Here is a 20,318-nt window from a genome sequence, read left to right as displayed (position 1 = left end):
CACACATTCGCTATAAATGACGAAGCTTTCGAAATTTATAACTAGATAGCGCTTCAACCATCGCGAATTTTGGTGTTATTTTCTCTTAAAAAAAATGTGTTGGTAATATTGAGAGTTTGACAGACATTTCGCCATGGTTTGTAAACAACATCGTTTGTTTGGTAACGAAGACTATTCAAAATTGAGTCATGTGTTGGCGAATAACCCTCTGAACGAAATTTCTTATTGCTATAAAGAAAAATCGACTAGCATCAATAATACTATCTTCGTTTTAATCTAACGGTCGTCATGTGAATTATATTTTCATTATTTGTTATAAAATTATTAATAACCCCACAATAATAAATCAATGATCGTTTTTATTGTTTAGAGATTTGTTTTAAAAATGGCTACATTAAAAGGTGTTTTTCCTAACCTAAGTAAGTATTAAACGATATTCATTTTTAGAAAGTAGTATCTAATTATGTAGAAAATATAACATTCATAACATGACATTTATTTTATAAAATACATATACTATTTATTATTTAGCAACAACCAGAAAGAAAAATTTTATTCAAGAAAATGTAAAAAATTTACGACGAATGGAACAATGTTTTCATACCAATAAAGAATCTGATGAGCTAGAAAAATTCCAGATAAATAGACATAGAAAAAAAGTAAATAAATATTCCAACATTACAGCAAAAGTAAATACTAGTTTCCATGGAAACTTACAGAATAATCATATGGAAAATATGTCAAATAAACAAATAGAAATTATAGAGAAAGAACCATTACGAAAAATAAGTACTCCTATACTTAATAAAAAGAATTCTGTGCCTATAAAAAAACCACTCAATTCAATAACAAATAAATTGGTAAACAAACAAACAAGAAAAGAAAATATAGATAATAAAAATGTTCAGCCAGGATCTAAGATAAAGGTAACATCTGACCCAAATTTTATAGAGAAATCTCGAGAGGATGTAAATAATTCTCCTTTATCTATAAATACTAAGTATAAACATAAAGGTATTCAAACAATAGAAGAGAAACACATAGATCAGCTGTACATGGAAGGTGTTATCAGGTAACTTAAATTGCAAATATCCATGAACATATTTATAGTAAGATTTAATTTTTATTATTAAGTTTGTTTAAATAAAAATTTATTACTAAATTATTTAAATTAAATTTATGTGCAGATATCCCACTAAGAAGAATTTAAAGAATAATGAAGAAAAGAATAAAAGTGAATCTTATAAATTTTTAAATAGTCCATCAGAACTAGAAAGTGCGCAATTTGCCAGTACAGAGTTACATGATTCCCCAAAAATTTCAGAGTTACCAATAATCAATGAGAAAACTGACATTGTAAAGCCAAGTAAAGATCGTAATTCTGTTGCTACTAAAATAGCTGCACAGTTGAATAATGGTGTAGTTCCTACCAATTATCGCAAGGGAGTTGTCCCCAAGTATGATGTTAAAAGTAACTTCCCAGAAGTTTTATGTTTAACTTAAGTGTTTGTCTATGCATTTTATTTATTTTTGAAAAGATATAATGATATATATTTGACACATATAATTGTTTAAGTAATTAATTTTTTATCTCAGATATATTAAGGATCGAAAGGAAGCTCAACAAAAAGCAGAAGAAGCTAAAACTGCTGCATTCTGCCCTGAATGTCCAGAAGGTCATGTCCCCTTACCGGACCACGAGCGTCAGGAGACCTTGCGAATGCTGAAAAAAAGTATATTTTTTAAATTAATTGCACTATATTGGGTGAGGCATTTAAAACAAGTCAACATATTTTAACTTTAAAGATAGAATAAAATGTTTCAAGTAATAATTATTTGATACAGAAAAAATAGTAAAAATTTGTAGGAAGGGTTTCAGAAGAAATATAAGTCACTCTTATTTTCAGACATCCATGATTTTTAAACATAATGATTTTAATTATTCAAAATCATTTAAAATTACAAATATGAAAAGACAAATTTAATTTCTAGAATAGATTCATGGTTTTATTAAATTGTAATGATATTTATTTTTTCTAGACATTTTTTTGATATAAGCTTTACTACACAAATCTTTCAAAACATTCACTGTCACTATCATTATCGAAATTTAGAAAATTTTCTTTATTCGTTATATTAAAAATTGATCACTTCCGTACAAAAGGCAGTGATGACTTGACTGATGAGATTATGCCTGCCTTTCACAGAAAGCAAATTTCGACATGTTCTGTCTTGTCACCTCCTACGTGACGTACGACGGCAGCGACAAAGTACTGTTGTCACGTGAGAGGTGACTTTCGACCGATAAGGGTTAATAAAAGCGTGAATATATCTTGGTAACATTTTCCATCTCTTTTTTTACCACGATCTTAAATATTTATGATTGTATGAAATTATCTAGAGAATGGTAAATATAAAAAAATATATAATACCATTTAAAAAAAGAAAGATGACCTAAATATGTTAATTTGAAAAATATTTGTTATCACAAGTTAGCCCTGTTGATAGCAAACAACTTGAAATATTTTTCCTATCTTCAAAGCTATAAAAAATATTCAAGTGATCTGTTGTAAATACTTCATTCAATATAGCTACAAATAAGATATTTCATACAAAGCCTCTAAAAGTAATTATTACAGATTATCAAGATTATGTTAACGAATTAAACATGATGCCAATAAAAACAGATACACTCAGAGCTCAAAAAAGGAAAATGGAAATTGAAAAACAATTGAATAAACTAGAGGAAGCTATAAAAGTATTTTCAAGGCCTAAAGTTTATGTGAAAATAAATGCTTAAATGTTAGATTCATAGCAGATTAAATGGGTACAAACAGGGAAGCGTTTTTAACAAAATATATTAATAAAATGTTGTATATTGTATTTGCACAATTGACTTTAAGTCAATCGTTTCGCAAATCAAAAAATAATTTGTATATACATTTTATGTGAAAATTGTCTAGTCTCATTATTTATAATTAGTTTGTATATTGCAATTTCAAGTGACAATGAAATATATATTATATGTATTTTTCCAAAAAATATATACTCATGTTTTAACATTATACAACATATCTATTCTAATTTATGACTCTGTTACATTTTTATTTTATAAATTCATCTAACTAGATTTTATTTAATTCGTTACTTGTTAGCAAAACTATTTTGCATGTTTCCCTTATTATATTTTATCATTTAGCAGGAACTAAAGAACTTTTGTCAATAATATGTACAAAAGATATTGGATCAAATTGTAGTTTTTCTAAGTTATAAAATATTTCTTCTCTTTCATACCACTGTTTCATATCAAAGTCTTCAAAAAATATTGCTATTTCTCGTTTCACAGCTTCTGGAGAATCTAAAATAAAAATTATTTTCCTTTAGATTTACAGCATATGTACAGCAAGTTACTTTGGGTATATCTTACCCGACCCATGAGTTGCATTCCTAGTGTCCGAAAGACCAAACATACCTCGAATACTATTTGGTGCTATATATTGAGCTTGATATGTTTTAGTAGGACCCATCAATCCTCTCCATCGTACAATAGCATCATGACCAGCTAATATATGAATATCTGATGGGCCACTACACATAAAAGTTAACAGACGATTGTAAAAGAACTTATCTTTGTGATCAAAGTAAAACAATGCTGCTTCTTCAGACGTCAAGATAGTTCTGCGCGTTCTAACAATTTTGAAATTATTTTCGATTATCAAGTCACGAATTTTCTGAAAAGTGCAAGTCCTTTAAAAATTTCTCTATCATTTACATAAGTATATATTAGCTGGAAGCTAAAGATAAATAACGAATGCTAAAGTTAAATCTTTACCTGAAGCACGAAAGGACATTTAACAACATGTGGTTTAAGTATAGCTAGTGTTAATTCAAGAGATTTTCTTGCTTGCATTTCATTATCAGTTGACTATATACCGATTGCAAAATTCATAATTGATATTTTATTCATACTTGGTTAAAAAAGTTTTTGTAAACGATCACAGTTTCATGTACAATCATGAAGTAATTCTTTAATATATCCGGTAGATGTCGTACATATCGAAACGAGTCTCATACTAAATTGAAGATATATAACGTGATAAAAAGAATAAAATAAAAAATAATTTTTCAAAGATATCAGCTCAAATACAAAAGATAGTATTGTGTCAAAACTTCTGTGAATATATAATATTTATATAGAACTAGTGAAATAAATGTATTACATTTTTTAAACATCCTATGAAAATTATTATCCATTCATCAATTTGTATATTATAATGAATGGCTCGTATTAAAGATTTTAATAATAATTGTAGTAATAATAATAGTAATAGTATTAATAATAATAATAGAGAAAATTAATAACAATAGTAACAATACTCGTATTACAATATCAATAATGGTAAAATAGGTTCAGTTTCCTTATCATTTGAAATTGATGTAATATCGGAATTGAATAAATTAGAATTGTTTCAAATAATTATATACTACTTATCCGAATATTTCTTCGGATTAATAATTGGTTATTCGTAATAAATTATTATTATTTTAATAACTATTCGAAAATCATTCGAATGATAGCGTGATAAAATTTTATATGAATATATTTTTAATTAAATAAAAATTCATTCATTCATGGCAAATAACAGTTTATTTACTGTTCCTATTCCAGTTAACGAACCAGTTAACTTTACACTGTAGTAAGAAATTTTCGTAAATTATCTTAACATATAGAAATACATATATCGTAAATTTGGATACATATATATTTACATATCAAAATACGAATATAACTGTTTAAAATTAAATAAACAATTATCTTGATTATTCGAAAAAGCCTGATTCTCATTTGTTATTCTAGTAACTATCACGAGTAGTAAAAAAAAAAACACTATTCCCGTGAATTGAGAACTGCGCATAGCTCATTAGCTTGTCTATAGTTTAGTAGTTTGGACTATTATTTTTATATTTCGAAAAATATTAACTTTTCGATTAATTGTTACATTTCAAGTATATATTAAGATATTTAAAAACAATCATACTTTTTCCTGTATGATAGAATAAGATTAATAGAAAGGGTTAATTTAAATATTCTCCTACTAGCATAAAATTAATTGGTACGCTATTTTATTGACTGCTGATGATATATTCATAGTAAATGCAACCCTCGAAACTATCATATTGGAAATATTCGATCCATCAGATACCATTTCTGGTACCTAAGATGCGAGGAGTTTCCATAGTAGTCGAAGCTGAAACGACTGAAGCAGACATAACGGAAGAAGGATTTGAATAAACCGTCTGCCATACAGTCGCTAAGAATCCTTCGTCAGCATCAGTATTTTTCTTGAAATTATGTACAGAATAACGGTTATATAAACCCCAAATGCTGTTCATCAGTTTGCTGTTATATTTCAAGGGCGTGAGTTCCCAACCTAAAATTAATATCATCCAAAAGAAATATTCAATTTCAATAAATTAAATTATTAGACGCTATTTAATTTTCCTTTATAACTTTCTCTTTATACTTCATATGTTTTGCTTATATTTTATATAATTTAATTTATTAATTTGATACTTTTCATTTAAAATGGTACGTCAAACTAACAAAAAAATGTTCTTTATTTAATATTAGTATTAATGTTATGCTTAAAAAAATCATATTAATGATTAGTATTTGATAAGACTATGGGATATACTATAAATAGTAATATTACTATATAGTAAAATGACATTAGAATGAATTTTGTATAATTTGTTAGTAAACATATTATATCCAAATCTGCATTACCTTCTAGGTAGAATCTACCATTGTATGTGTTTTCTTTGCTTGCTTTTTCTTTTCCTTCTATCACTGATATCATATTATTATCATGTTTCTCATTATGTCGGACTTTGCTCGCTGCAAACGCTGCTTGTGGTACTGCAGCCATTTTTTTACAATCTAGAAGAGGGGAGTGGATACTTATCAAAGAATTTGACTATAAAGTTTTAATTTTGTCTTATAATTTTTTTATGTATTTCCAATATACATGCAAGTGTTTTAAGTTTAACACTATTAAGATGATATCAATTAATATATGTAGATTTATAATATTTGTTCTTTAATTATTAACATAAATAAAAGTTAATTAATAATGAAAATAAAAATAAATTTTATATAACAAGCATAATTAGCTTAATTTTAAGTTATTAATTGATAATAACTGTTTGATGATGCAATTTAATGTTTTATTTATGCTGCACAGGCGATATTGCATCAATATAAACATTTGGAAAATTTTCAGTAATCTATCGTTATTCAATAAGTATAGAAATTTTTTCTCCATTATAATAGAAACATCAAAAATGATATAAACAATGCACTAACCTGCACAACTTTCAAAAAGCAATTCTTTAAGTAGGTTTTTCAAAAACGTAGTATGTATGTATTCACCAATTTTGTTTGATCTACTAGAAGCTTCGCTTTCGAGCACTTCCACCAATTTTTGATCTGGATACTTCTCAACAATTATAAGACTCATATAGTCACAATCAGATTGCTTTGATTTGATCATCGACTGGTAAAAAAGAATCGTATAATGTACGATCTATAACGGATTTAATGAGCTTGTATAAATCGTTTTTGATTTGTTTAATCGAAAGTGAAAGTAACGACGGGAGAAAAATTAACTATTTTTAACGTGACAAATTCTTCCCGAGAGACGAGATAGTACTAACGCACGTACGAGAACTTCTAGCACGATTTATAAATTTATTTACTTGACCGAGGAGGAGTTGTGACGAGGCGAGTTCAAGAGATAAACAGAAAAACTTTATTATCCATGTCTGTAACCAGAACGAAGTATCGTTGGCCTTCGAGATCTTTGTTGACGACCGTGTTGATCAACCTACGACCACACTTTAACGTTATCATTTACTACATGACCACAGTATACGACCTTTTATTAAAACTTTGTATGTACGGTACATGTCTTTTACGGAGAGTATAGCCGCAATAATAATAATAAAAAATATAAATAATAATAATAATTATATCTATTAACGATATAATAATTATATCTTTAATGTAATAAGATAATGTACGAGTATATTACGCAATCAGAAAATTTTTTAAAGTTATCGAATCTTTCATGATAAAGGTACGACCACACAAGTAGAGTGGTCTTGCGAAAATTATCAATATCGTGACCTAACTAGTACTTTAATGTATCTTTAAATACGTCCATAATTTTAATGAGTGAGAAAGATTCATTACGTTTTATATTTTGACAATTTATACTTCCGCTTAAGTATTAGCGAATTTTTTAAACGCAATAAACGTGCATACCTTTCCTCTCGTATCATTGGAACGTATTATTACAAAATATTAGCCCTCTATAACGTCGAATAACTTTTAAATCATATACTTAAGTATGTAGACATATATTTGTACTTTTTATTTCATTTTATAACAATAAAATTATTTATTAGTTCGTATAGAAAGTTTTTAATGTTTTTTTTTTGTCTAAGTTATACTTTATGTAGTATATATAATAATAATATATTATAATATATACTATGTTCAGAATATAGCGTTACAAAAGTTTTTTCTCGAAAGCATGACATTTTAGAGAAGAATTGTTCAGACAAAAGTTATCTGATTTTAAAGTAGAAATATTATGGCATTTATTGTTTTTTTATTTAGTAGAAGGTTCGAAGGTCATTTAAAGGTCAACTTTGTTTTTTTAATTAGCAAGTTATATTTTTTATAATCATATTTTACGTAAAAGAACAAGTAACTTTTGTCTATAATATTTTTTCATCTCGATCCCGAAAAAATCGAGTTATAGAGGATTAAGATAAATCATAAATATTTTCGTTCTTTTTTTTTTCTAAGAATCATAATTTGGGTTTAAGTAGAAAATAATCAAAATTCGATAACAACGTCACATAATGTTCTCACATAATCACAAACAAATATATTAATGTTAGATACTAATTTATTTAACGAATTTTAAAAATATTTCAACATGACCCGACAAAGTAAGATCACGATATATAATTTTGACGGATTTTGAAATAAGATATGTTAGGAATAATGATATAATTTAATGAATAAATTCCTTATAAGTATATTATAGATACGAACGTAAATGAAGAAGGAAAAGTTATTTTATACTCTTCAAATAAAACTGGTTAATATAAAAAAAGAAAAAGAAATGCATTTGTAATGTGACTATTGAATTGAATTAATCGAATTACAATCTTTGCAGAAAGATATGATATGCGCCTTATTAAAAGATAAAATAAGTATCACTGTACTGTTAAATTTGAAATAAATAACAACAAAATAAATAATAGGACTGATGATTGAAAGTATTATAAAAAACGAAAATGTAACAATGATTATTATTTTTCTTGAAACAAAATTAATATAGGTATGAATAATTATTTTAACATCAGTCCTTTCAATTAAAAATTATCAAAATTCAAATAATTATTATACATAAAAAAATTTTAAATAAATAAGTTTTTAATTGAGAAATACTTAAAATAGCTGTACTAAAAAATGACGTACGATGTGAATATAAATTTATTAAAATTAAAACGTATTAGATTGATTATTTTTCTTCTTTATGAAGAAGAAAATGTATTATACTTTGCCTAACTATTAAAAATATAAACAAAACTTTTGTTAACTTTGACGTTCTTCGTATCATGGAAGATTTTTATTCATCGAATGAGGGTGGGTACAGAAATCTCGGACTCCTCGTTTCATACTCAAATTTTCGCAAAAACAGCATAGACAAACGTTCATAAATGTATTTTAATTATACTCATTATACGTCAAATCTTCGGATTGCATGCGCTTTTTTTTGTTATTCTTACAAAGATTAATTTGCTACTCGCATCTCTGCCAGTTATAAACGCATCGTAATTATATTAGAATAATACCCGATCAGACCAGCTGGAAACGAGTTTTGACATATATATTCGACATCTCTAAAATATATATATATATATATATATATATATATGTATGTATATATATATATGTGTGTGTGTGTGTATATATATCACCTAAGTGCTTGTACATGCTACAACATATCGCGAAATTAAAACGGGACGTTAAGTACGTACATTCTTGTTTTTTCTTTCCTTTTCTTTTTTCTTTTTTTTTTTTTTTTTTTACTTTTTAATTTATACTACAGTCAATGATTTTCGAAATATCTTTACGCAGTGCCGTATAATACAAAATCTATTTGGTTTTCAACCATAGATCTGACAAACGTCACTCTAAAGCGATATTATATCACATCTATATTATGTGATTATCATATGCATTCGTACATACATCATGCACACGCATATACCCATGCACATGCATTCGTACGTACATTCATGCACACGCACGCAACATACACACTAACACACATCAAACGCGCGTACACACACATATATGTATATATTACATATATATGTATATGTATGGTTCGCTTCGGACGTGCAGATGCGTCTTCCCAGTCGCAAGATCGAGTAAATGATATAATAGAAAAGAAAGAAACGATGTTAATCCTTTCTCTTGATCGATAGTTCATTAGGAATAATCGATAAAATCAATTTTTGAGAAATGGGACAGAAGTTGAAAATGTTTAACGCTTTACTACGGCGAGTTAAACAAAATTAGTTTTCTTTTCCTTCTTTTTTTTTTTTTTGTCGTTTTCTTTCATTTCGGCCGGCTTCGTTATGAATTTTTACATTTTTTTCTTTTATTATCTTTTAATATCCGATACCCTGTTACGCGCTAACTCTCGATCAGCTCTTTTCTACGCTCGATCTTCCCACACAATCGCATCACGATGATTTTTCTTATTTTCTTTTTATTTCTTTCTTTTTTGTTTTTTTTTTGTTCTTTTTTTGTTTTTTTTTTCTTGGAAAGGAGAAAAGGGAACACAAAGAGCTCACTTTCATATACATTTCTCTTCGTGAGTCAGCATTTTCCGAGGAAATTTATTTTCCTCAGTGGGATAAACATCGGATAAATATATCCATTTTGCACATCGAATAACAACTATGCGATTTTTCTTTTTTTTTTTTTTCTTTTTTTTTAACTGCAATTTTCTCTCGCATCTTATCTTCTTATTTTCTTTCTTCCTCTTTTTTCCTTTTCTTCATTGTTTCACAATTCATACAGGGCAACTTTTACAGCATCGTTGCGTCATAAATAGAACACAAGGTAACCATTCCTCGATATATCGTATCGGTATTATATACGTGTTACCCTCTTTAGATGCGTTGCTCACGATGATATTCCTTACGACTATAATTTTATTCATATTGTATATATATGTATATGTATATATATATATATATATATATATATATATATATATATATATTTATTTATTTGGTTTGTCCAAGTCCTTTAAACGTTTATTGTATCTTAACACACTCTTTTTCGCGTTTAATTATAACTTTGGTATGGTACAAGAGTGAGATTAATAAAAAACACAAGAGAAAAAAAAAGAAAAGTAGATACTCTTCTCCCTCTCCTTCGAGAAAAAAAAAATAAAAAAGAAACAAAATTAGAATGATTACCGTTCAAGGAATAAATGAATTTTGATCGATCGTCATTTAGAATCTTTAGTATGATACACATAGAAAGATTGTCAGAAAGTTTAAAAATTACTTTAGATCGTAATCGAAATTCTCGTAAATCGATAGTTAACGAGTTTATTCGCGAATTTTCTATATTTGAAAGAGGGAAAATGATATATCCGGTTAGTACATAGATACAATTATCATTCTTTTAAGAATTGCGTGCGTACGAACGAGCGCGCATCCTTTATGTACATATATAAGGTATGTATATAATTTTTTTTTGTTACATCTATATAATTTTATAACGCGACGCACGCACGCACGCACGTACGTACACACAATTGCGTCAATTATTTTATTCGCGATAGAAGAAAGTACATGAATACGACAGACAAAAATAGTCGTAAATTCGATCATTTTCTTCCATAGATATTGATTCAATGTTAAAAAAAAAAAAAACACACAATTCGTTAAATGTATTAAACGTCATAGTAAAAATAAAAAAAAATAAGATTTTCGTATGAAAAGTAAACCGTAATCGGTTTTTTTTCTTGTTCTTTTTTTCTCTTTTTACTATCGTTCCATACTTTTTTCATTTTTTCTTTTTTTTTTTTCTGTGATAGACTATCGAGGAAAATACGACAAAATCCCAATTATTTATTGTTGCGAAGGATACGCATGGTCGTTATTAGTATATACGGTTCTTTCAAGTAGACCAGCGAAATAGAGAAAATGACGATCCTAATAGCTCGAAATAGAGTGAAATAGTTGAAATAATACCGATGAGATTTATATTGAATAATATTACGCCGATAACAAAGAGGAGATTTTAAAGATCGACAAAGATCACACGCGTGTCCTTAGAGAATGAAGATGTTAAATATATGCACTGCAAGCAAAGCGGGAACAAACGATGGATTGTGCATAAAAATTAAGATATTACAAATCGATCGTCGTACATTTATATACAGAGGGCAACACGCAACATATAGGACAAATGACATTATTTAGATACACGTAACATTCTGAAATTCGGCTTTGATTAGCTCTATGAAGCATTGACACTTAATTTATCGAATATAATCTGACACAAATATGGAAGATAGCTACACTCATGATACTCGGTGCATAAATTATGCTTTTTTTTTTTTTCATCTTTTTTCTTTTAATTAACATCTTTCTATTATCGACTTTTGTCTTATCATTTTTGCTTTTGTTATTATTCTATTCAATAGTAAAGGAGTTGTTGTTATGTTCTTTTTTTTTTTTTTCTAGATCATTATTAGATCTTTCGGCCGTGGAAAGAATCTTTCATATCGAATTGTTTTATCTGAATTCGTACATTTTACGAATAAACGAAGTTATAAGAAACAAATTACTTATTTCATCAAAAATAATATCACAGTTTAAAATATATAACGGAAGACTACAAAGGATTATTGAGAATAAACGAAAACAGAGAATGGAATACACTGAATATTGAAATATCACAAACATAAAAAAGGCATTTGCAGGGAACATACATTATAATATATATGAATAATACGAACATTTTATCTGTCGACATAGAACGTGAACAAGTGTATCTATGTACCGAAAGCGGTTTTGTAAAAATACGACAACGTAATGTTCGTTCTAAAATAGATTATGCGGATCTATTTTATTTTTACTTTTGTCTCCTTTTCTTGATTTATGATAATGATATTATTTAAAAAACTAATGGCATAATTCTATTTCAGTCGTGTAATGATCGTACAATTAATGATAATAAAAATCATTTTCCATAGATATTATGGTGGTCGCAAAAATTGCAATCTGATTGTGTCAAACGGCTAATATATTAATTCGTAGGGCGTTTAAATTCATTTCTTCTTTATATAAGAATTCCAGATATAAAGTTGTATAATATATTTCGACTGTGATAAAAATATTTTGAAAAATTTTTGTTTTCTTAATTCCTCGTCAAATTACGTAAAGACGAAATATATAGATATATATGTCGCCAGATTAAAACACACAATTTTATAAAATGAAATTTGACCGATACATCGACTCCCACTTAATGATTTAATGGCCTTGATTATGATGATTGTATCTCTTTGACGTTTTCTCATTTTGTTTAATTTTCAATATGCCCTATAATATTGAATAAAAATAAAACTGATCTTCCGTTGGTATCGATAGATTTAATGAATGTATTTTTTTATAATTTTTAAATTCATCAATTTCATGATTTTTTTTAAGACTTCAAATTTAAAAATGTCCATTTGTTCAAATCGGTGTACACCTCATAAATATCGTATTTATTCTTTTTCAAAAAGGATAATAACTCGATAAAGAATTAAACAAACGATAAATTTCATACCAACGGAGAAAAATGAAAATTAATTTACGATATCATCGTAATATCTCTATACCGCTTTAATATATATATATATATATATTTTTTTTAAATCCATGTTTATACAACCCATTTATCGATCAATAAAGTAGACATTTTACTATCTGTATGTAGAAAGAATTTCTATGTGAGAATAGTGCGATAAATATTATCGATCGCATGTTCTATCATTTAACCGATTGTTTATCGGCATATGCTCTCTATGATAAGTGTGCATAGAATTGTGCGCTGCTATATTTTCTTCGATACTTTGTTGATTGTTAACAAAAATTAAAAACGATCGCGTTATAAAATTAGGAACATAGAAACTGCTTTGAAATATATTTGATTTGCATTAAATATGACTTAGAATTCGGTACAAAAGCAGCGAGACAAGATATTCCTGCAAAGTGCATCTGTAACATTCGATAATAGAGTAATTATAACAATAACACTTCACTTTCTTCAACATAATAAATATACAATGAACAATGCTTTGACTTTGCACTATCAAATCTACTATTCGATGGAAGAAACAAGAATGGTACTCTCTATTACTTTTAATATACACAATCGCTTCTCTTTTCCTACTGTGTTATAATTTTAAAATAATAATAAAAAGGATTACGATTCTCGAAAAATATGATTAACGATAATCGAAATGAAATTATACTCGCGACTGAACAAACGCCATTTCTTGTTATCTTCCCTTCTTCTACTAAATTCATTTGTATTTAATAAACGTGGCATTAAAGACACGGTCTGATTTTTCCGCAAGCCGTGTCAATAGTTATTTGTACATTTTCATGCATATCCTTAATGCATATTCAATCTCCTTTACTTATTTTCTTTTCGTACTTTCAATGAATAAAAATCATAATGGGTAGGTACGTAATATAGTGAAAGCTGTCTTGCATAGTATATCAGATTTTTGATATACAATATGTATAAAATTAAAACGATTAGAAAGATGCCATCGGCGTGTTTATCTTTTACGCCGGTATACTTTGGTCAATATCTAACATCGAACAGAGTACGATAAAATTCTTCTAATGCTCTGGAGATTTATAATGCTACTTACGAGCGTGAGTAAGCAACTTTCATAAGAGCATATATTTCAAATAAGAAATACGTGTCTGCAAAAGTATGCAAAGGCATAGACGAGCATTCTGATAAAGTGTATTTTGTTTAAACAACTCAAATCGTTCTAGTATAAATTAAAGAGAGAAACAATACTATTTTTCACGTATTACGATTCCGAGTATTTCTTATAACTTGCGAGCAACGCTCTAATGAGAAACGTTATACATATGTCAATTATACACATTACTGATTTTCATCTCTCTCATAAACAGATCTCAATCTCCCATGCGAGTGAGTGCACGGCGAAATTTTTAATACTTTTTTGATCTAATACAGTCTTAGAAAGTTATTATAATACCGTGATGTATGTACGAAGAACCGAGCATCTTGTAAATTTGTTTAGTGTGTCACAGGTATAAACTTGATAATTATTAATGGCGAATCTTACCAGCTGACATTGGACAGTCATACGAAAGTCGACTCGAGACGATACTTGAAATACGCGGATGAGATTCAGAAATAGGTGGTGGCATAATTTTGTGCTCTGTTATACATTACTGTACGAAAGTATGTTTTCGATACAGCAGCGCGACATCTACAAATTCGAAATAGTTCATCGAATGTCGGAAATGTTGGTTTTGCTGCCAAAAATTTTGACCAGTTGATCCTCGTAATCATCTATATTACGCTTCATCAATTCCATACAAGGGCCCAATAAACGTTCGAATGCTTCAACATCCAAAACTGAAAATAAAAAATTATTGATCTGTAATCATATTAGCTTTCAAGATTTATTTATTTTTGTTTAATCGAGTTAATTAAAATTCAATTGAATTTTTCAAATGATAATAGAATAGATTCTGTTAGAAACTTACAGGCCAATTTTACATCTCCTACGGCATAGGCCGAAGCTGCGCGAGGTTTGTGCGTCACCAATGCTAATTCACCTAAATATCCTCCAGCTGGAACTCGATTAATCTAAGACATAAAAATTGTTCGAAATATATCATATCAAAGATAGAAATTTTATTTTCAAAATATGATCAAACAAATGTTTATACCTCTATTTCGCGATTATTTTCACCCAATATAGTAATTCTGACAATGCCATCTTCAACAAAATACATTCCATCAGCCGTGTCTCCTTGTTTAATAATCTGCTCGCCATCTAAATACTGTTTTGGTACAAGAGCATCAGCGAGGTTCATGCGCTCGTAAGGCTGTAACATATTCGTACATTATAAATTAAAATAATAAAATCAATCATTTAATTGAAGTTGTCCTCAAAATATAATTTGTAAACCCCAGCAATCCTATAACCTTCTAATCAATCTAACATTTAAGAAATTTTTCAATTTCTACTACAGTAAAAACATCGATGTATACATATAAAAAACCTATCTAGACAAAAGCTTTTGTGAATCTAATAGAATTCTCCCCCACCCCCCAAAAAAAGAAAAACGCTGTTATAGGCTTAAGTATGTCATTGATAATTATTAAAATATAATAATTTAACAAATGGTACTCACTTCGAGCGATTTAAGCATGGGAACTTTATTAATCAAATCCTCGTACATCTTGCGTTTCTTATACGCAGATTTTAAAAGAATTCGACGGAAAGTTTGCCTATCCATAGCCCAAAGAGTACCTGGAGTAATAGCTTTAACACTAGCCGCTCTAGGCATGTTATATAGAAGTGCTAATTCTCCAAAAGCACCACGATTATCGTAAGTGTGAATATTAGTTTCTACTCCATTAGGATCTTTAACGTATACGTCGAATTTCCCTCTGAGAAGGAAAAAAGAGATTTTCGTTAATCGTTCATCAAAAAACTCATCTATTATTATTAAAATCGTTAATTTAATTATGACAACCTTTCGATAACATAAAAATTATCACCATCATCACCCTGTCTAATGATAAATTCTCCTGGTTGAACGGTTTTTTCGAACATTGCGTCGAGTACGTCAGCCATTTGTTCCTGTAAGCAAAAGACGTTGATAATTATCGTGTTAAAAGTACATTAGCATAAACATAATACGATCCTTTGATAAAAGTTTTAACAATGCGTACAATCTATTCATGACATTTTCTTAAAAACATCTTCGTCTTAAAAACGGTATCTGATTAGTAGCATCGCATGAGTTCATTGGTATTTCTAAAGTTAGCGCGAGTGCAGTCGATTATATTCTTGTCGCGATTGTGCGCAAACTGTATACTATGTTTAACTTACTTCGTCTAAAGCACGAAACAAAAGAATGTTCTTGACGCTTTCGCTTAACCTTTGTCTTTGGCCATCACTCTTCGGATGCACCATCTGTAATTAAAAAAGAAAAAAATCCCAAATTTTTTTATTTATATTTAGGAGTACTATTTATCTTTCGATGGATTAAGCATCACCTTATTTTTTTATAAATCGTTGCGCGACAATTAAAAATGAATAAAAGAAACGAAGAAAAAAAAATAGCTTCCTGTTCAATGGATTCGATCAATAATAATAATTAATAATAGGAAATAACGATCAATTAAATGACCTATAATCACGTATTGTAATCGTCCCAACAATGTGTCGATATCAAAATAGAACAATAACGTATTATCGATAATTATAATAATTTCTCAAATCATATATCCTTATTGGAAGATTCTTCCAATCTCTCAATAATTATATTAATTGTATTAATTATATTAATAGCGTAATGACTTTTTCAATTTAGCGTATAATGTATTAAAATTCATTTCTACGTTTCTTGTTATTCAAAGAGACATAGCTTTGAACTGGGACACATTATATTTATTCACTTGTATATTTTTTTTTTCGACGACATGCCATGCGTAGTCGGCTTGGTATTCATTTAATGTGACTCTAATGGCTCAGCTGCGCGTTGTATTGTTTACAATTTTTAAACACCTGTAATCATTGTATATTACTTTAACGACTTGCACCTATTAAAAGTTCATTGTATAGCAGGAAATAGACGAAATGAGTTAATATCCAAGTACTCATTTTTTACATTTTTAATTAAAATGACAATACTAGAAGAAGAAGAGAAAAAAAACGCATAATGACAAAAACTATTTTTCTATTGGCACTATCAATTCAATCATTACATTACATAATTGTTTTTAAATAATTATTAAAGAAAAATTACAATTACAATTGTATTATAAATAATTAAAAAATAGCAAAAAAGTTTACTTTAAAAAAGTAAGTCCAAGTTAAAAGCCATTATACCTACAAGCTTTTAGAAACAATATTCTGAGAGAAATAAATTTAATATTGGCAGGAATGTTAAAATGTGTCATGCAGAATGCGGTGGAAAGAGCCAAATTTTGCGAGCGGAACAAAATAAGACATTTACCGAATATCGTATATCCTACGCTTCTTAGCATAAACAAATTTTGACAAATTAAATATTATCTTCAAACTTGTTAAATGTGTTTTATTTTTTATCTATAGTTTTTGTAATATATATATATATATATATATATATATATATATATATATATATATATATATATATATATATATATATATATATATATAATCAGTAGCGAGCTTTATTACCAGCATGTATCTATTATATACTCTCTAAGGTCACCTTCTTAACCGTCGACATTTTATAACTATTACAAGTAGATTTTACTAAATAATGCCAATACTCATTAAATGTTAAGCGAACAGAAATTGAAAACCAGTATGATATAAGATTAAAGATTATGACCTAAATGTTAATATAATTATACTTAATATAAAATACATACACACACACACACACACACATATACACAGATACAATTTATAAAATTTCGATTAAGCGAGAAAGAAAAAAGAAAAATTCGTCTTTACTTCACCGGAAGAATAAAAGAATTTGCTGTAAAAAAAAAAAAAAACAAAAAAGAAAAGAAAAGAAAAGAAAGAAAAAAGAAAGTAAAAATCATTAACCATATATATATATATATATATTTTTTTTTTATCCCTATACCGATCGATTAAAAAATAGGACAGTAAAAAATCTGTCATACTTCTGACCGCATCTACCGAGAAACTTTTCTTTATTTTTCCTTAAAAGAATAAAAGAAAAGGAAAGAAAAGAGATAAAGGAAAAAAATCGGTAGAATAATTTTATCGAGGCACAATTCGATTACCGCATCAATAATCGAGTTCGTAGCTGTTTCGAGAGACAGCGCCGGGCGCTTATAAGTGTGTTTATAAGTGTATACGTCTCTTTCTCTCATACTCTGTTACACGATGTGTGTATGTGTGTGTGCGTGCGCGCGCGCTATATGTCGTCCATGAGCGCGGCACACGGCACACACAAAAGTCACATCCATGATAGCCAGGTTATCGAACACGCGCGTTCTGACGTCACAAAGGTACATCGCTCGCATCGTCGAGCAAAGTAAATCATCGCGTTTCGTCACTCGCTTGGCGCAGGCTAAGTGCGGTACTTCAATGCGAAACGATTTTATACGATGTCTTGCGCTCGCGCGCGCCACACACATACATATACACACATACGTACAGATATAGACCGCGTGTCACATAGAATTTCATATTATATTCGTACGTATATATTATATATCTCCACGAGGTATCTATTGTAAATGTTTTAAATACTTACGAATGTGTTCTTTTATTCAATGTATAAGCTAAATAAAAACATATGCCATCGACGAAATACAATTTTTGTATTTTTTCTTTTCTTTTCTTCCTTTTTTTTTTTTTTTTTCTTTTTTTTTCCTTTCTTCTCGAGGGCAATCATTACGTAAAGTTCCGTAAAATCTATAAAACCTATCGGCGTGAATTCAAAGGGCTCTCGCTCTCCTTTTTCTATCTTTCCCTATCTTCTTTTTCTACTTGGTAACTCTTTCCAACGATTAAACCGCATTCAAGCGACTCGATCATAAAAATTTCAAATCGACACCATATTCTTTTGTTTCTATTTGCAAACAAGAGCGATTTATTATTTGACACGTTACATAAGAAAATCATTTAGAATCGTTTAAATACATCTGAAGCTTCTTTTGATGAAATAGGAAAATCTGATAACAATGTGTTTAACTTAATTATTTATGATCTAAATATAGAGAGATAATTTCTTTTTCACATTTCAGATAAGTTCCAATTACGTAAAATTGATTAGTTTCATTTTGCTCAACTTTCTGATGTTCTGAATTTCTGTATAAATATTTTCTTATTCATTAATACGTCGTACAGAATAATAAAAAAAAAAAAAGAAAATAAATAAATAAATAAATAAATAAAAAATAAGTAAAAAAGAAATAAAATACATTGTAGTACTTTTCTTTTTCATCGAATAAATTAAGCATTAGAAAAGAATTTCGATAAGATATTTTATTACATATATATATATATATATATATATATATATATATATATATATATATATATAACTGAACTACTACACTATTTAAGCAGAAATGCGCACGTTCTCCCTATCTCTCTCTCTCTCTCTCTCTCTCTCTCTCTCTCTCTCTCTCTCTCTCTCTCTCTCTCTCTCGTTTTTTCGTGTTATCATAACGAATTAAAAACAATAATAATATGGAATTCTCCAAGCAATGTACAATTTGTTCATCACGGTACGTCAATTTCGGCCTTGACATATGAGCCGTTCACAGGCCAAAGCGATTAATTCCGTTTTTAAAATTTTCTTAAATTTGAGTGCCAATATACTTAATTGATGATGCTTAACTTTTTTATATTTAAAATAAATTTCCTTAATAACTAAGCTTAAAACCACTAAATGACAAAAAATTATTATAGCCGTTGAATAATAAATAATGTACAAATTTATCAATTTTTTCTACTTTTGGTTTTGTAAAAAGTTCATTTAAACGAGAGAAAAAAAAAAAAAAGAAAAAGAAAAGAAAATAGAAAAAATAAACAATCACGATTCGGACAAGACAGAATCAACGTGAATGAATCATGCGCGTCTATGTAAAATCTCGTTCATTGAATTACAACCCTTTTGCTTTGAGTAACGTCATTAAAAAAAAAGAAAATTATATGAATTCGTAACTATATCTAAAATTAGAGACATTCATCGAAATCTCTATAAAAATATAAATAAAAAGAATGATGTAAAATGCAAAGAATTCTTTTTTTTTTTCTTTTTCTTTCTTTTTTTACCTTAACGCCGTCTTCTTCCTCATCTTCTTCTGGATTGTAAGTTTCAGCGAAAACGCTCTTCCTTCTGGTCGCAAACCTGCCGACCGGTGGTTCTGGAAAGCAATAAAAAAAAAAACGACG

The 20,318-nt window shown here is 28.3% G+C and overlaps 4 protein-coding genes across 11 annotated transcripts in view; 1 reads left to right on the top strand and 3 right to left on the bottom strand.

Annotated features, from left to right (window-relative positions):
• The first annotated feature begins 114 nt into the window (after positions 1-114).
• Positions 115-3,065, top strand: LOC124952615. Of its 3 annotated transcripts, XM_047502739.1 has the most exons (6): positions 116-290; positions 371-419; positions 532-1,072; positions 1,188-1,457; positions 1,597-1,733; positions 2,640-3,065. In XM_047502739.1, the coding sequence occupies exons 2-6, from the start codon at positions 386-388 to the stop codon at positions 2,798-2,800; spliced, it is 1,143 nt and encodes a 380-aa protein (XP_047358695.1). In that variant the 5' UTR covers positions 116-290; positions 371-385; the 3' UTR covers positions 2,801-3,065. The 3 variants fall into 3 exon arrangements, with proteins under 3 accessions (XP_047358696.1, XP_047358695.1, XP_047358694.1); XM_047502740.1 differs by having other exon boundaries at positions 115-419; positions 1,188-1,471; positions 2,640-2,779; XM_047502738.1 differs by having other exon boundaries at positions 117-419.
• On the bottom strand, positions 1,487-4,482 carry LOC124952617 (nucleoside diphosphate kinase 6). 4 transcript variants are annotated; one of them, XM_047502746.1, is made up of 4 exons: positions 3,833-4,482; positions 3,428-3,731; positions 3,295-3,358; positions 1,487-1,723 (listed from the first exon to the last, which is right to left on the bottom strand). In XM_047502746.1, the coding sequence occupies exons 1-4, from the start codon at positions 3,908-3,910 to the stop codon at positions 1,705-1,707; spliced, it is 465 nt and encodes a 154-aa protein (XP_047358702.1). In that variant the 5' UTR covers positions 3,911-4,482; the 3' UTR covers positions 1,487-1,704. The 4 variants fall into 4 exon arrangements, with proteins under 4 accessions (XP_047358702.1, XP_047358703.1, XP_047358700.1 ...); XM_047502747.1 differs by having other exon boundaries at positions 3,473-3,731; XM_047502744.1 differs by having other exon boundaries at positions 1,487-3,358.
• A 147-nt stretch (positions 4,483-4,629) lies between these two features.
• Positions 4,630-7,499, bottom strand: LOC124952616. 2 transcript variants are annotated; one of them, XM_047502743.1, is made up of 3 exons: positions 6,434-7,499; positions 5,789-5,941; positions 4,630-5,432 (listed from the first exon to the last, which is right to left on the bottom strand). In XM_047502743.1, the coding sequence occupies exons 1-3, from the start codon at positions 6,552-6,554 to the stop codon at positions 5,197-5,199; spliced, it is 510 nt and encodes a 169-aa protein (XP_047358699.1). In that variant the 5' UTR covers positions 6,555-7,499; the 3' UTR covers positions 4,630-5,196. The 2 variants fall into 2 exon arrangements, with proteins under 2 accessions (XP_047358699.1, XP_047358697.1); XM_047502741.1 differs by having other exon boundaries at positions 6,368-7,425.
• Positions 7,500-11,720: 4,221 nt separating this feature from the next.
• Positions 11,721-20,318, bottom strand: part of LOC124952614 (cAMP-dependent protein kinase type II regulatory subunit) — a 10,257-nt gene continuing 1,659 nt past the window's right edge. For both annotated transcript variants that reach the window (XM_047502736.1, XM_047502737.1), the window contains exons 2-8: positions 20,199-20,290; positions 16,278-16,361; positions 15,919-16,025; positions 15,574-15,832; positions 15,106-15,264; positions 14,920-15,022; positions 11,721-14,788 (exon numbers count right to left, since the gene is read on the bottom strand). In XM_047502736.1, the coding sequence (XP_047358692.1) occupies positions 14,658-14,788; positions 14,920-15,022; positions 15,106-15,264; positions 15,574-15,832; positions 15,919-16,025; positions 16,278-16,361; positions 20,199-20,290 (935 nt within the window). In that variant the 3' untranslated portion in view covers positions 11,721-14,657. The remainder of the gene's footprint in view (positions 14,789-14,919; positions 15,023-15,105; positions 15,265-15,573; positions 15,833-15,918; positions 16,026-16,277; positions 16,362-20,198; positions 20,291-20,318) is intronic.

Source organism: Vespa velutina, chromosome 10, assembly GCF_912470025.1.
Source record: "Vespa velutina chromosome 10, iVesVel2.1, whole genome shotgun sequence".
Classification (NCBI taxonomy): Eukaryota; Metazoa; Arthropoda; class Insecta; order Hymenoptera; family Vespidae; genus Vespa; species Vespa velutina.
This window is presented reverse-complemented; position numbering and strand designations above follow the sequence as displayed.

Coding starts and splice junctions, on each gene's coding strand:
- LOC124952616 (XM_047502741.1), bottom strand. CDS start 6,554: ATGATCAAATCAAAGCAATCTGATTGTGACTATATGAGTCTTATAATT. Junction 5,942..6,367: donor GCTTTTTGAAAGTTGTGCAG/GTTAGTGCATTG, acceptor CCCCTCTTCTAG/ATTGTAAAAAAATGGCTGCA. Junction 5,433..5,788: donor TGGTAGATTCTACCTAGAAG/GTAATGCAGATT, acceptor TATTAATTTTAG/GTTGGGAACTCACGCCCTTG.
- LOC124952615 (XM_047502739.1), top strand. CDS start 386: ATGGCTACATTAAAAGGTGTTTTTCCTAACCTAA. Junction 420..531: donor AGGTGTTTTTCCTAACCTAA/GTAAGTATTAAA, acceptor TTTATTATTTAG/CAACAACCAGAAAGAAAAAT. Junction 1,734..2,639: donor CTTGCGAATGCTGAAAAAAA/GTATATTTTTTA, acceptor TAATTATTACAG/ATTATCAAGATTATGTTAAC.
- LOC124952617 (XM_047502744.1), bottom strand. CDS start 3,910: ATGCAAGCAAGAAAATCTCTTGAATTAACACTAGCTATACTTAAACCA. Junction 3,732..3,832: donor AATGTCCTTTCGTGCTTCAG/GTAAAGATTTAA, acceptor TGCACTTTTCAG/AAAATTCGTGACTTGATAAT. Junction 3,359..3,427: donor GAATGCAACTCATGGGTCGG/GTAAGATATACC, acceptor TTTTTATTTTAG/ATTCTCCAGAAGCTGTGAAA.